Here is a 16143-nt window from a genome sequence, read left to right as displayed (position 1 = left end):
AGTTTATTTAACCCCAGCCAATTGTGTGGTTTTTAAAAAAAAAAAAAAAAAAAAAAAAAAGGCAAGCTGACCTAGATTGCAGGGGATTGCAAAAAGATAGGGAGATGGTGAAGGCCAGCGAGGGGAAAAACAACCGTTTTACGTCCCTAAAGCCGGTGTGTTTTGGGAATGCTAAGGAGGCCACAGAAAGCTGGTTTGAACTGGTACAAAGAGCACGGGGGATAGAGGTCTCTGAACAAAATTCCCACAAAAGACCCCAGGACTTAAAACCCTCCCGAGAGCTAAAGCAAATCGAAGATCAACAGTGGACCCTGGATGGCCTGTGCACAGGACAGAATTCTCGTCCACCCTTCCCCCCTCTTCTTATGTTACACCCAGGCTTGGCCAGCCTTGGGTTGTGCGTGTATGAGTATGAAAGTGGATTAGGGCATGGACACTAATGCTTTCTTCCTTCCCTTGAGTGACGTGGGGAGCCCCTGCACTCACCGCTGTAATTTTATTAATAAAGCTTTAAAATGTAGACCCTTGATGTGCTCTTTCATCTGCTCCCCTAACAATCCTGTAGCCTCAGCCTAATCACCTAATGCCTCAAGCAAATTAATAACAAAAATCTGCCACATGGGGTCCTCCCTCACGTACTTCCAGGAGCGGATCCCCATTGCATTCCTGGAAGAGGAGGTTGTGCTGCCTGGTGACATCCCTGGCAAGACCACTGTCACTGGGTCAGGAAAAATGCCAGGAAATACGAGACATGGGACCAGAGGAGCAACACAGTCCTACTTCACCTTCCAAAGATTTGTTGTCCTTGTTACCAGATGAGGTAGTAGCCCCAGTACTGATGCTGAATGATTTTAAGATGTTCCAAGATCTGCCTATGAGACTAAAAGACAATCTAGAAATAGAGATATCAGTTATCTAAAAAGTTTCTCAGGTTGTTCAGTTATACTGATGACTTCCATGACAAGGGTGGTGATGATGTGAAGGGCCTTATGGCTTCACATTTCAGGCATTCCCAAGGAGATGCAAGCCATGATAGAAGACCTACCCTTCGAAGGGAAGGAGTTGTTTAGTAAACGCACAAAGCTCTGGATTCCTTGAACTCCAAAGCTATGCCGTGCTCCTTGGGAAACTATACCCAGCCCCCTTACTGAAAACTGTCAACAGTAACCATGGATGATAGAGAGGAACCAGGCATGTCACACATGCTTGATTATCCTTCCAAGAAAAAGTTGAGAAATAGCAGGAATCTTCCTCCTCTGGCACATGGTCTTCCTCCTTCCTCCACATCACATGAACAAATTTGATGGGACTGTCAGGAACCGCATCAGAACCAGTTCCAAGCATGTAACTGTCGGAAGCCACCTCATCCTATTGTGCTGGGTATGGTCTGCTATACCTTCAGACATACATCATTGTCCATGGCTACCCTATCCAATTTAATTCCTTACTACCCCTCCATTCTTTGCCTTCCCTCTTCAGAGGCCCTTCTCATGAGAGTCTACCATAAATAGAAGTGGCCTTGCTTCTTTGGCAAGGAGCCATAGAAGAGCTGCCACCTGAATATATAGGGGAAGAGGCTTCTGCTATTTTCTTACCTGTTCTTCTTCAGAATATTTTTATCCTGGGGAGACTCAACAAATACATAAGCCATCTCAGGTTCAGGATGGTAATGCTTGCCTCCATCACCCCATCTCTTCAAGTTCAGTACTGGTTTGTGGCTCTTGATGTGTGTGGCATGTACCTCCACATAGCCATTCTACCCAACCCAGAGGAAGTACCTAAGATTCACAGTGAGGCCCAACTATTACCAGTACAAGGTACTGCCATTTAGACTCTCAACGTTACTGAGGGTATGGCTACACTTGAGAGTTGCAGCGTTGGGAGTGCTGGCTGAGGTGGCCACAGTTGCAGCATTTGCAGCACTGTTGGGAGTGATGCATTATGGGCAGCTATCCCAGCGTTCAAGCGGCAGCAACGTGCTTTTCAAAAGGGGGGTAGGGTGGGGTGGGGTGGAGTGTAGTGTGACAGGGAGCAGAGGAGAGAGAGAGAGAGTGGATTTTTGGAGCCGACACTGTGAATCGGCTCCCTGCTTTTGCAAAATCAGAAACTTTTTCTGACCTCTTAGTGTTAACTGCAAACAGCCTGCAGACCAGATGAGCAGCTGCCGACTCCCTTTCTCGCTGCTGTTTCTCTCCTCAAGCGAAAAGCAAACACTCAACCCCTGTGAATCAGGCAGGCAGGGGGGACATCTCATTTGGTTGTTCACAGATTGATCACAGCAAACAGGAGCTGTGTTTGTTTTTTTAGATAAGCCGCGTTCACAACAAAACAAAGAGAGGCTGCATAACAAAACAAAGGGGTTAAAAGCATTCTGGGATATCTCCTAATACCCTGGAGGCCAATAGCAGCGCTGGTGTGTGGCCACACTTTACGACCAGCGCTGGATCACCAGCGCTGCAATGCTTATTCCCCAGGCAGACCCAGGTGTACGGCCAGCGCTGCAGCCAGGGAGTTGCAGCGCTGGATGTGCCCTGCAGGTGTGGACACTTACTAATTGCAGCGCTGGAAAGCCTCCACCAGCACTGCAAATCTCAAGTGTAGCCATACCCTCAGATTCTTCATGAAATGGTTTAGAGGTGGTAGCACTATGCTTAAGGAAACAGGGCATCCACGTCTACCTGTACGTAGATGATTGGCTGGTCAGAGGCAGGTTTCCGCAGGAGACAGAGATAGCCCTAGAGTATGTCGTCCTCTTGTTTGTCCAGAAGTCCCTTGTTGTGAACTACAAGAAATTATCTCTCTCCCCATCACAGTCAGACGAGTTAATAGGGACTGTGATAGACTCTCAATTGGCAAAAGCCTGCTATGCATTATTGGGAGTCATCACCCTGGGATAACCCCATTGGCTCTGCACCTTCCATGACAGTAGTATTTTGGGAGATTGCATAGTGGGAGCTGCTTTTAATTATGGTCTGGGTTCTGTAATAGCATAGACAGTATAGGCAAGAGAGATGTGTGGATTCATTGTATTCCCTGAATCATTTGGCCATATTCTTCTCTGGCTAGTGCTGAAGAGGCTCTGTCTGTCTGCCTGCCTGCCTGGTGCTAACTGTTGTGTAGGCTCTCTGGCAGGACATTGTAGCCTTCCAACTGAGTGCCTGTCCCTGTCCTGTCTCTCCCCCCCCCCCATCACCTTTGCCTCAGGGCCTCAGCCAAGATATGCAAAAGCAGACATAGGGTTATGTGTGCACTGCAAGCAGAGGTATGGCTGAAGCGCCTGTAGACATTACCCAAGCTATCTTTGAACTATCTAGCTTGGGTAGCAATACCAGTGACACTGTGGTATCATGGGCTAGCTGATTGAGCTGTACCAGCCTGCCTGGGACCCCATCCTGGGTATGTACTTAAGAGCTAGCCTTTGCTGCCCTGGCTTCACTGGTATTGTTATCCAAGCTAGCTAGATTAAAGCTATCTCGGGATGGCTACATGTGCTGCAGTCGCACCACCTGAGTGCAAAGTAGCTATATCCTTGGTAGCTCTGTAATTTAGCACACAGACTATCTGTTCAGAAAGCACTTATACCACTTGTTTGATTTTTGTGGCTTCAAATTTCATTCTTGTCACAAACACAAGAAGTATGGATACAAATGTTTTGATTTAAATTAAGAGCTGGTTGTGATAATAGGGAAGTGAGTTTTGAACAGTGTAGGAGAATTGCTCTAAAGAACTTGGGGTAATCTGCTTTGTTTAAAATTAATATTCTCTACAGAACAATTGCTGATTGGATTGAAAGACAAAGACACCATTGTCAGATGGTCTGCTGCAAAAGGGTAGGTTTCTTCTATTTAATTTAAAACTAATAGATTAACATAACACCTGAATGTTTCCCAGGGCGAAATAATTGCATGTTGTTTTCTTAGTGTTATTAGTTATTTATGATGGTTGTAGCAGAAGTGATGACATGGAGCCCATGTGTGCTAGTGTTCTTGGATGGAGGTGGATGTTGGGCAACGAACTAGGAAATTTCAACTAGGGTTGAGATTGGAATGATGTGAAAGGATTTTACTTGGAGCTTTTTTGCAATAGTGTTTTTTCCCCAGTTGGCTAGTCCACATTTTCTTCTTTTCCATTTGAAAATCTTATTTCTTTGTTAGGCACGTTATTTTGTAGCTTTTTAGCTTGTAGCCTGACGTTTGTGTCCTAGTGTGACACCGTTGAAATAATGCAGTGTGTCATCTGTAGTTTGAATCCTGTTATCTTAGTGTAAACGTGTATCTTAAATTACTGTAATTTATACAACAAATCACTTTATTTTTTTTTCCAGGATTGGGAGAATAACTGGAAGGCTTCCAAAAGAGTTAGCTGATGATGTGGTTGGGTCTCTGTTGGACTGCTTTAGGTAATGCTATTTTGTATTTATGCAATGGCTTGCATCCTTGTATCTCAATATTCTCCTGTACTGTGTACATTATTTTACAGCAGCCATGTGGCTGTTTCTGGAGTGGGAGGGCAACATTCAGGCAGGCACCTGGCCCAGAGCACATATGAAACAATAAGGAGAACTTGAATTTTGGCCAAGGGCACGGGCAAACACCTACATGTGTGAAAAGTACTTTTGGAACTTTAATGTTCATGCAAGTTTGGACCCCATTGTTAGGGTCTCATAGAAAGAATAGAACATAATTTTGTGGTGGTAGGAGGTGATTTGGATTAGTGCACTGATTTTTTTCATGACAGATCTGTGTTCAAGTTATGACATGCTATATGTGAAATTGAACTTGGTGGTCTTTCCTATCCTAGTATCTAGTGAATATTTCTTCACACAGCAAATAATGTAGGCATAATTTGCTGTGATTTGCAATGTGACATGTTTCAGGTCAGGGGTGAGGTACCTTGGCAGAGCAGTGTGGGAAAGTTTGAACAGTGTCCTCCTACACTGTTTGTGGCTCTGGCTAGTGCTGATGTATTGTGTTCATGAACACTGAAAAATTGATTCAGAAGTATAAAAAGAAAGATGGAATGTTTTCTTGTACATGTAAGAGCAGAATTGTTGCATATGTGAAAACTAAATTGATATGAAACCCTTTTCTTCCCATCCAAAGTTGCCTATTGTGTTTAAAATCAGCAGAAAAGCTGAGGAGTACATGTACGTTTGGTTTACAGGTTACTTGTCCTAGAGTTAAACGTTCAGAAGTAATGCTTGGCTTCTTGAGGTGGAAGTGTATGATCATGATTGTCTTGCTAAAAACTATATCAGCATATTGCATACAGGATCCATACCTACCTTTTGTTACTCAATGTAGGCAACTTTGCAAGCATCTAGTCAGTATTAAATGTTCCTCCTTAGATATGTGTTTTGTTTTTTTTTCTTTTGTATGTAGCTTCTAGCATGCCCAGGAACAATTTAAGGAGTGTAGTAACTGTGTGTCAGATGTTGGCTTGCAGATTACCATTTGTAACCTAAATAAAACATATGTAAGAATTTCCTATAATGGGAGTATTCAAATAAAGAAATGTCTAAGAATGAAACAGCAGTAGTTCAAAATGGGGAGGCAGGGGAGAATAGCTTAGTGGTTTGAGCATTGGCCTGCTAAAACCTGGGTTGTGAGTTCAATCCTTGACGGGGCCATTTAGGGATTTGGGGCAAAAATCTATCTGGGGATTGGTCCTGCTTTGAGCAGCGAGTTGGACTAGATGACCTCCTGAGGTCCCTTCCAACCCTAATACTCTGTGATTGTATGAAAGGACAGTATGGAACTTTAGCGCATGATAGGAGGGCATACACAGCCAGTTAGTCTGCAACAGGCTGGAACATTGTAGATTTACACCCCAGTTTGCTGCACAGTAACTCACCAAATAGACATTCCCTTTGTGTAGCAGGAAACTGAGTCTTATCTGCTTTATTTTTTTAATGTTGGAGTAGATTTGGAAATAGTTTATACTCAGATAATCTCACTCTGGGGACGAAGAACTTGATGTACCTTTTTAAAATCTCTGAGGATACTTAGAGACTGTTAGCAATAATGGTCTCATAGAATGTCAATCAAAATAGGTAGAAAATGTATTTTTGTCTGGCTCAAGAAGAGGGAAACCACATTATATATTACACTTCAGACCAGAGAGTAAGTGACTAAGAAGAATAAAAAAAAAACAGGAGGAACTAATTTAATTCATAGAAAAAAGCAGCATCAATCATATGTGAGTCACAAATTCTGTGATTCTTCTCCCCCTTCCCTCCATCAACATTTTTTTTTTTTTTAAACCACCATCATAGCTGATATTCTGTGGGACTTTTTTTTTTTGGGCCTGTGGAATTAATGTGATACTAAGCATGTGAACCAGTTTCACTTAGAATCTTGAGCTGCCCAATTAAAAAATTGTCCAGCTTAGGTGGCTAAGCAACCACACTGTGTCAACACACAGAGAACTGGATCAATGAGATGTTTCATTGCTCCAGGGTTAGAAAGCTTTACCTTCCCTCAAGGTGGTTTTTTTTTTTTTTAAAGCTACAAAACGCAACCTCAAAACATTTCAGAAATCAAATTCAGAGAGAGATGGGCTTGGGGTGCAGTGTTACAGCTGCCCGCTATTAACACAGTACAAGCAGGGTTAGTTAGTTGGACTTAATTGTATAAATGTATTTTAGTTACTAATTTGCACTTTACTTTGACTTTTTTTCACAATTATTCTCCCATGGCTTCTCCCAAAAGACTAGAATAAAAATGCCCTTATTTAGGGTGGTTAACACAATGTTGGAATATTGACTTCAGTCAGCAATGGCAATAATTTTAGCATTCCATGGCTGATCTCATCTGAAATTGGTGTAGAACGGACACATGTCAAACACTTCCTCTGTTTTGTATTGTAGCAAGGAAAGTGCTATGGGGGAACACCCAGTAAGTATGCATCCATTTTGTGCTGGAGGATATAACTAGACCTTATGCAGAGAGACCAGGACTTGTAAATCAGCACTAGGTAAGGCAAACTGGTTAGCAAGTAGACCGAACAGAAAATTCTTCAATAAGTCCAACTTCAGGCTTGGTATCTTTAAGTTACTATTTCAGCACAGCCTGTTTGTATGTTTTAGATGTCTGGATGAATTCTAATTAACAACTAGATTTCATAAACTTAAGTGTAAATTGAAATTCATAGAACTATCCAAAGTAATAAGTAGCTTCAGTTGCTTCCTTGGATTCTCCTTCACAGGATTGCCATCTTGGATTTTGTGATGAGCTGGCAATGGTGAAACATTTACTTGTATTGAAGAGTAAAGATGAGATACTCTAGTTTATGTACATAAAGGGTACATCCACACTACCCACCAGATTGGCGGGTACTGATCTATTCCGGATGGATTTATCACGTCTTGTGTAGACACATTAAATCAATCCCCACGTGCTTCCCGTTGACTCCAGAACTCCACTAGGGCGAGAGGCGGAAGCGGAGTCAACGGGGGAGCCGCGGCAGTCGATCCCGCGCCGTGAGGATGGGAGGTAAGTCGAAATAAGATATGTCGACTTCAGCTACGCTATTCTCGTAGCTGAAGTTGCGTATCTTACATCGACACCCCCCCCCAGTGTAGACCAGCCCAGAAGTGAGAATGGAACTGATCTACTTGAACAAGAGTAACTTGAGTCAGTATGAAATATGAAGAATTTCCATGAGAAATGTGCAAATGTACAGATTGAAAATTGTATATTCCAGGGTGTTGCTATTTAACACTTTGATAAACAACAAAATCCATGTCAAAACTGATTTCAAGATGTATGCTTAGCTGGAAAACGGATCAGAGAGATTGTACTAGTGGTGCTGATCTGGACTGAACTGGACTGCAGTCTGCCTTGGCATGGGCTAATGAGGAAGCATCATATCAACTGCAGTTCCAGCCCTGGTATTGAGTACAGAGAAATTTTTGAACTGCCACTGATGTGCTGTTCCATCTCCTCTTTCCAGTTGTCTTTGCTGCGGTGCCACATGCTCCTCAACAAAGAGAAGCTTGCAGTGCTGCTGCATTGGCTTTGCTCAGGCAGTTGTGGGATTGAAGATGATGAACTTGGTGGCCAGGATTACTATGAGATAGGACAGTGTAGAAAGGGTGCTATGTGGAGACTGCACAGGCAGAGGGGACAGGGTTTGTAAGAGCTGCTCTTGAAAAGGAGTGAAGTCTTTTTTTTCTCTAGTCTTTCATCAGCCTGAATGGAATTTCTCTGGAATCACTGAGTAGAAGCAAAAGCTCATACCAAGAGGATGAGGAGGGGGGAAGATTAGCGACCAATTGCAGTGACCTCTGGTGGTTCAGGGTGCTACTGGAGGCAGTACCAAGTGCTGATAGGGTATTCTTTCCCCACCCCAGGTTGTTCTGCAGGGAATGTCAAGTTACAGCCACTGGCTCTATTCTTGGCACTAGATCACCCTTCTGCTATATCTTATTAGTAAGGTTATGATTTTGGCGTGGAAACTTTCACATCAGGGATGGGGAAAAAAAAATAAGTCACAGAAAGGTCACTAAATAAGGTACTTTTTATTTCATCAACATACACAAAAGTATAGTGGGGGTGCTGGAAGGTGCAGCCTGGCGGAGGGGTTGGAGAGCGAGCTCACTATGCAGCAGTGGCTCCTGTGCTGCAGTGCTGGGTCTGCTCTTGTCCAGGTGTTGCGAACTGGCACATGTGGTCACAGCGCCACTCAGGTTTGGCCTGTCCCCTTCTCTGTAGGAGATGAAGCCCCTCAAACACCAGGTCTCAATACCACTCTATAAATTATACTTGCACTTCAAAGGCCTGTAGTTAGTTGCTGTGTTTTCATTTTTTTGTTTGTTTTAAAGATCTGTTTTTCAGATCTGGGTGATGAATAATCTGATTGATAAATAGGTGACTTCCTTTTTTACAGACACTAATAGGATGTATTGTAGGCAAGGAAAATAGAAATCTGCTGTGAATTTTGCACAGAATTTCACCTTAAAAAAATTGAATACCAATAGGGATTTTAATTTTAATTTTGTATTTTGGTTGGCCCTACTCTTTTATAAATTTAAAGCCAGTTATTGCCAGATATAAAATGGGTCATTTTGAAATATGTTATGAATAATAAGAAAAATTAAACAAAATTAGGTAAAAATAAATGGTTAGATAATCTGTAGATATTTTCTGAAACTGCACAGATATATGATAAAATATATTTCAATACATGACTTTAAAAGGGGCCTACCTTATAGTTTGTTTTTCAGACATGTTTGAGATGAATGATGGTGGTGGTGAGATTTTTGATAGGGATCCATAATCCACATAATCTATGCCTAATTTAAGTATTTGAGTTGTTACTGATTGAAGATACTTGTAATGAATACTTTTGTATTTATTTGAAAGCACTGAGTAATGCAGATATTTATTTACCTGTACTGAGGTGCTGGGATTTGCAGAGGAGGCCAACGTGCCCAACTCCCTGGGGCACCTTTGACAATCTCCGCCAGAATGCATATTCTGATCGTGGCTATAACTATGTATTTTTGTTTTTGTTTTAAAAAATTAGATTTATGCTCTGATTCGTGTCATTCAAAGAAACTACTCTTTGTAAATATTGTACTATTACAAAACATTAAAAGTGAATGTACGGAAGATCCTAGAGGATCTTAAATTTGTAGGATTTCCAATGAAAATTTTAGAATTTTCACTGGTATCATTGTTTTTAGGTTTTCTTTCTTATTATTAACTTAATATAAAATAAAATGTTTGTGTGAATATGATGATGCATTGTACAAGCCCGCCCCCCCCCCCAATATTTGTTTCTGCCATTTCTGCAAATGTGCCTAAATCTTGAACCACTTCTGCTATTCTTGTTCTAGATCTTAATTATCAGCCACTGCAGGTCATGCCAGTTTGTTCAATGTTTTTTGTATTGTGGATAAAAATCCACTATGGATTAGTGTGAAGTCCACACTCTCATATTTTACTTCAGATGTAGACAAGCACTTGTTTTTTCCAGAGATAGAATGCCATTACATTAACACACTCTAGTATCAGAGGGGTAGCCATTTTAGTCTTTATCCACAAAAACAACGAGGAGTCCAGTGGAACGTTAAAGACTAGCAGATTTATTTGGGCATAAGCTTTCGTGGGTAAAAAAAAATGCTTCTTTAGATACTGAAGAAGTGGTTTTTTACCCATGAAAGCTTATGCCCAAATAAATCTGTTTAATCTTGGACTTCTCATTGTTTTTTATTAACACATTGTACCACCTAGCCATTTTATGCTCCTGGTTTTTGTCATGCACCAGGTTTCTGAAAATAGTTTTCTTTTTGATTAGGAGATTTGATCATAATTAGCACATGAGTATCTGAAGTTGAACTTTTTATTTGTATGAGGGTGAGTAGATCAATAAATGGTTTAAGCACAATGTTATTTATTCAGGCTAACAGTTGCACCATTAACACGGTAGTTAAAGTAGGAAAGAACAAACATTTAAAAAAAATGTATGCAGTGGTTCCTGTATTTAAAAAAAAAAAAAAAAAAAGGCTACTCTAGTACTGTGAATACAAACTGCAGTAGACAAATAATGATTTGGATTACACATGATAAACCCCGGAAAGCTCAAGTTATACTTAACAGTGTTTCTGTGTTCTAAAATTAGTTTCCAGGAAACGGACAATTCTTGGCATGGCGGATGTCTGGCTCTGGCTGAATTAGGCAGGAGAGGGTTGTTACTCCCTTCCCGAATCGCAGATGGTAAGTTTCTTGAACCCCAATAAGTCTACACAGTAATACTATATAATAGCATGAGAGCTGTGTATTTGGCAAGGGACTTGTGTTCACTGACATAAGTGGGACTAGCAATGGCTGTAGCAACATATCCATGAAAGACATTTAAGACATCTTTGTCAATAGAATTCATTGTCCTGGGTGTTCCTTTAAAACCAAATAAATAAATTTGCTCTCCCAAATAATTACTAGGATTTATTAATTTGACTGTATATAATAGTTTTATATACTATAGGTCTGTTATTGTATTTATTCTACTTTTCAATTATGTGTATACACAAGTTAACTAATTGAACGTTACCTTGCATATTTAGGTTGAGAGTTTGCATTAATCTGTACTACTTAATCAGAATTGAAAACCCTGGTGTAAATTAGAATTTTGGTAATTTGTTAGTCATTATTTGACTGCTGCAATCAGTAACATTGGCATTAGTTATTTTGTAGAAATATCTTTGCATGCATTTCATACACAGTAATGGTTGCAAGAATTTTTTGGGCACCATGGGACAGGGCAGAGTGCAAGAGTCTATGTGCTTAAAAATCGAATACCACAAGGGTATTAGATTGTAAGCACTTTGAGATAAGGACACTCTTTTTGTTTGTGTGTATTTTAACTACTAAAAAGTACCATATTCTTCTAATCTACCAAGTTTTGTAAAGAAATTTGGCAGAGTTTATATATAGGAAAACGTAAAATACAAATTGAAACAAACTGCCCTTCACCCCCCCCCCCCCCCGAGAACGAAACAACCTGCTCCCACCCAACAGCTGAAAATGATTATCAGATGTTGTTGAAGTACTTGTACTGGAAAAAGGTAAGGCTGAATAGAAAAGCTTGCCTAGTTTTCTACGTTAACCAATTTTTGTGCACTTGCCTAAATTTCCAGGCACCAGACTTTGGTTTTAGTTGCTTAGAGTAGAGGACTGACTTGAAATAATTGTCTTGCCTCACTACTCAAGTAATTTGCCATATAGTTGAAATGATTGAGACAGAGTGGACAAAGTGTTAATTTTCAAGGCCGTACATAGTATATGTATAGAAAAGCTCCAGTATCACATCAGTGAAAGCTTCATGGCCTCAATCTTTTGTCCTATTTTGAAAAATCTATTGATTCTTTATTTTTATTTCAGTACTGCTCCTCTTCATTCTCTGTCTCCATGAAATGACAAAGGCCAAAGCTGTATAAGTCAGGAATACAGGAGGTTTTTTATCGTTGCTTAAAATAGTTCACTTATCATAAATTGGCAGAGCCTCCTTTTTTTATTTCTATATAATTTGAGGTTTTCCTCCTACACAGAAAATCTTGGTACCATGCAGATATCTTTCTGCTGACACCACTACCTAATTACTTTGGCCCCAGTCCTGCAAATTTATATATTATGCTTAACGTTAGGTACATGAATAGCACCATTGAACTCAAAAAGTTAAGCATGTTTGTAAGTCCTTATAGAATTGGAGTCTTAAACTTTTTATATCTGGAGTCTGATAGCCTGATAATGCAACATTTTTCAGTAATAATATGGAGAATGTCAACTGTAAATTAAGGGGTTCCAGGAAGTTTGGAATCAAATGTGGTTGGTTGGAATCCTGGCTCTGCCAGTAATTTGCTGTATGACATTCAGCCGCATCACTTTACCTCTTAGCCTCAGCTTTCAACATGTATGAAGTGGGGATGACAGTTATACCTCCTCCACATAGATGTTAACATTACAAACATCAGTAAATCTTATGCATGGGCTATATATGTATTAATCTGTGGGTTTTTGACCATCAAATTGTTTCATGGACATTCTGAGGGATAAAGAAAGATGGAAAGAAAAAAAAATTATGCTTTGCAGGAACCTGTTTATTTTGATTGCACATCTACATTTTGTGATCTGAGAATGTAATGACTCTCCTGCAGAATTCCTGCTTATGATATAGTTGTCTTTATATTTCTGTCTACGATACTCTTATTTAAACAATTGAACACCTATATCCTCAAAATGAACCTTGATAAAATAATATAGTGTTGGTCTTTAACAGGGCCCTGTAACAGGTTCACAACAACACCAACCCCCTTTTTCCTCCCCTCCTTTCCATTTAGGGCTTTGTAGATCAAAACCTACATTTTCAAACTCAACCCTGAAGGCAGCCAGTGCAGGATATGCTGCACAGAAGTCATGCTTTCTCACAAAAAATCCTGCTTTATAAGTGGGCTGCTCTGTCTTGCCACGTTGATGTAAGGTGTACTACCGTATAAGAGTGCATTACAGTAATCCAGTCTTGAGATGAAAAAAGCATGGCTTATGGTAGCAAGGTCTACATCTGAAATAAATGGTCACAATCTCTCGGTAGACACAGATTAGAAAAAAAAAATCCTGGACACTGCTGCTATTTGATCATTTTACAGCGACTAGGGCCCCAGTCCTACCCTCTGGGTTGCAAATATAAGTCACAAATGAAGGGTATGTCCTCAATTAAAAGAGATGTTATAATTTCCATATCTTCCAGTTGCTTCTCCTAGCTAATCAGTGTCACAATCTCAATCTTAGCTGGTTTAAGCTTCAGGCAGCTAGCTCTCCTTGATGCCTCACTTTCCCCCAAACATTGGGCCAGGAACTCAACAGCACTGGATGTTTATCAGCATTCTGAAAATATCAGATTCTGTATCTCTTCAGTAACCCTTTAAGCAGCTCCCTGTATGCATACTGCACAGGCAAGGGAGACAAGATGCACTGCATACAGTTCCTTTAGGAGGAAGACGCATCTGTCCTTTCCCACCTTCTGTGAATACTTGTTGAGTAAAGAATGGAATTGCTCAAGAGTATCATCATCCACTCCTACTGTGATCTGCTTGTGCAACCATACTTCTGAACCAACTCCTGGGTGACTCAGACTAAGTGCATGTGTACATGAGCACTTACTGCACGGCAAGCTGGGATATAAATCTACATTGCGTCAGTGTGTTGTGCACTAACTCTCCATATGGACTGTTCTGCTGCCATATAAAAAGTTCCCTAGTGTGCATTGACCTACTGCAGTTTCAAACATCAGGATGCAAAGCACACTTAAGAGCTGGTTGAAAAATTTGCCATGAAAAATCACTCAAGTGCTTTGTTTATATAAGGCTGAAGCACTTCATTTAGAGTTTTTGTTTCGATATACTGTCAATGAAACACTTTCATCTTGTCAAAACAACTTGGTGGGAAATTTCAAAATTTCGACTTTGTTCTGATTTAGTATGAAAGAAAACTACAAAATGTCAAAATTTCTCCTGGATTGGAAATCTTGAATTTCAACCAGCTCTAGTCAAGAGTAACCTCTCCTCTTTTAGGGCCCAGAACAAACTGTTTCACGAAGCAATAGGTGATAATATGGAGACATAACTTCTCTAAACCATATCCTGATATGACATTCAGTAAGTTTATACCAGTAATTGAATTTCCCATTATTACTGTCTAGTAGATTGTTGTCTGTTTCTCAACATTCTGCAATCACCATCACTTATCTGATACAGAAGTTAGTAGCATGCATAAAATGTTCCTGTGTCTCACCCCCTGTGTATTATACTACACCAGGTTGCCTTTAAAGAGGACTCCTTACGGGGACTGACGATAAGGCACTAACTAGGGTGGGTGGATATTAAAGATGTAGAATAACTTGAGAAAATAAATGACACCACCCTGAGCTGAAGACATTTCATACAAGAGCTTTAATGATCTACGGAGCGAAGTATCTGTTCTACTTACGAAAAACATATACTTTATCATTAGAAAAGAACTAATCTTCAGGAAGGTGGGTCAACATTGTATCCATCTATTGTAAACAAAAGTGCTGATAGTGGTTTGGGGAATTGTAGGTTGGTAAATCTTGCTTTAAATAACAAGAAAAAAAATGAGAAAAGTTTAGCTAGTTAGTTATAAAGCATCAGTCTGAATATAGTGGGCAAACTAGAATTTAACCTCTAAGTATGAACCATGCCTTTTTTAACTCAGAACACTACTGAAAATTGAAACAGGTAAAGGAGAACTGGTGGGTATAGTTTAAAATGGCCTTTGGTGAAGTTCCTCACAGAAGGCCATTAAGCAAAATGAGTAATAGGTGGGTGGAAGATGAAGTCCTGAAATGGATTTTTTTTTTAAAAGGCTTGGGATTAGAATAGATAGAGTAAGAATAGACTGTTTTCAGTGTGGAAGGAGATCCTGAGAAGGGCAGTGGGAATTTTGGAGGCATGGTGGTAAGAGAACATGGTTTTTATAAAATAAGAATTTTGGCTATGAAAATATATAAAAGAGTCAGTAATGAATAGGCTGGAGGAGATCAGCCAGTTGCTCAGGTCTGTCCTTTCCATTAAGTGGACTTGAGAAGAAAGCTGCAAGCAAGCTTGCACAAGCATGAAAATGCGTACAAGGAATCTTAAAAAGTATCTTTGGGTATGTTGACACAGCAATGTAAGCCTAGGGTTAGTGGGACTTGAGTCAGCTGTCTGTGTCAGGGAACAATAGGCTTTAGTGTCTACATTGTATTTTAACCCTAGGTCTAGGGCTCTGGTGTCCATGGTGCAGTGCCTGAGTCAAAGTAGTCCTATCCCAGAGTGCCTAGCAGCCTGTGTCTCACCCCCCACGGTATCGACACTCTAGTCCTACGAATGTGTTGCACTGTTGGAAAACGCTACTGCTATTGATGGGATTCAGGTGCCCATAAGAAGCACATGAGTACATAAACTGCATAATTAGCTCCTTTGGTGGCTGTCTCAGTAGAATGACTGCAGTTTGAGAACACTTTAAACTAAACTAACATGTAATCTGAGAATTGGCTCTCCACCATTAGGTTGAGTAGCATTGGCAGCGCTGCTCCTTTTCTGCCGGTAACTCTGGGATACATCTGGAGAACTTCCAGGACCTGAGTTTAGCCGGGGCTGCATGCACACAGGAAAGCAATAGGGCTCAGGACCCTAGGTCTCAACTTAACATGGGCTTGGACCCTCCAGCCATACAAGATTCTGGGACTCTAGGTCCAAACTCTAGATTAGCACAGTTGGTGTGTGGATGCAAGGGTAGGCTTTAGCCTGGGCTCAAACTTGGGCTTGCATTGCTGTGTAGACATACCTAATGTGTAGCTAATCTATGGAACTCACTGCCTTGGTATATTATTGATGCAGTTGGCTTAGTCCTGCTTAAAAAAAATATTGGACTCTAGTAACAATTGTATGTACAGTACTAAGGATAAAGTAACCCTTGTCATTTATCTTCATACTTCAAGGAATTAAACTGAATACCAGCTGGGGTCAGGGAGAAATTCTCCCTACTCTCTCCATCATTTGATATTATACAGTTAGGTATACTATAGGTATCTTACACCATATTCAGAAATAGCCTGAATTCATGACAATTGGATTTCATTGGC

The 16143-nt window shown here is 40.5% G+C and overlaps 1 protein-coding gene across 8 annotated transcripts in view; it reads left to right on the top strand.

The window, feature by feature from the left end:
• TBCD (tubulin folding cofactor D) overlaps nucleotides 1-16143 on the top strand; it is a 248552-nt gene that overhangs the window by 49019 nt on the left and 183390 nt on the right. For all 8 annotated transcript variants that reach the window (XM_039501345.1, XM_039501338.1, XM_039501339.1 and 5 more), the window contains exons 12-14: nucleotides 3770-3830; nucleotides 4325-4399; nucleotides 10627-10721. In XM_039501345.1, coding sequence (XP_039357279.1) covers nucleotides 3770-3830; nucleotides 4325-4399; nucleotides 10627-10721 — 231 coding nt within the window. The remainder of the gene's footprint in view (nucleotides 1-3769; nucleotides 3831-4324; nucleotides 4400-10626; nucleotides 10722-16143) is intronic.

The sequence above is a fragment of the Mauremys reevesii genome, linkage group 15 (genome assembly GCF_016161935.1).
Source record: "Mauremys reevesii isolate NIE-2019 linkage group 15, ASM1616193v1, whole genome shotgun sequence".
Classification (NCBI taxonomy): Eukaryota; Metazoa; Chordata; order Testudines; family Geoemydidae; genus Mauremys; species Mauremys reevesii.
The sequence above is the reverse complement of the archived record's forward strand: the minus strand, read 5'-3'. Positions and strand labels throughout refer to the sequence as shown.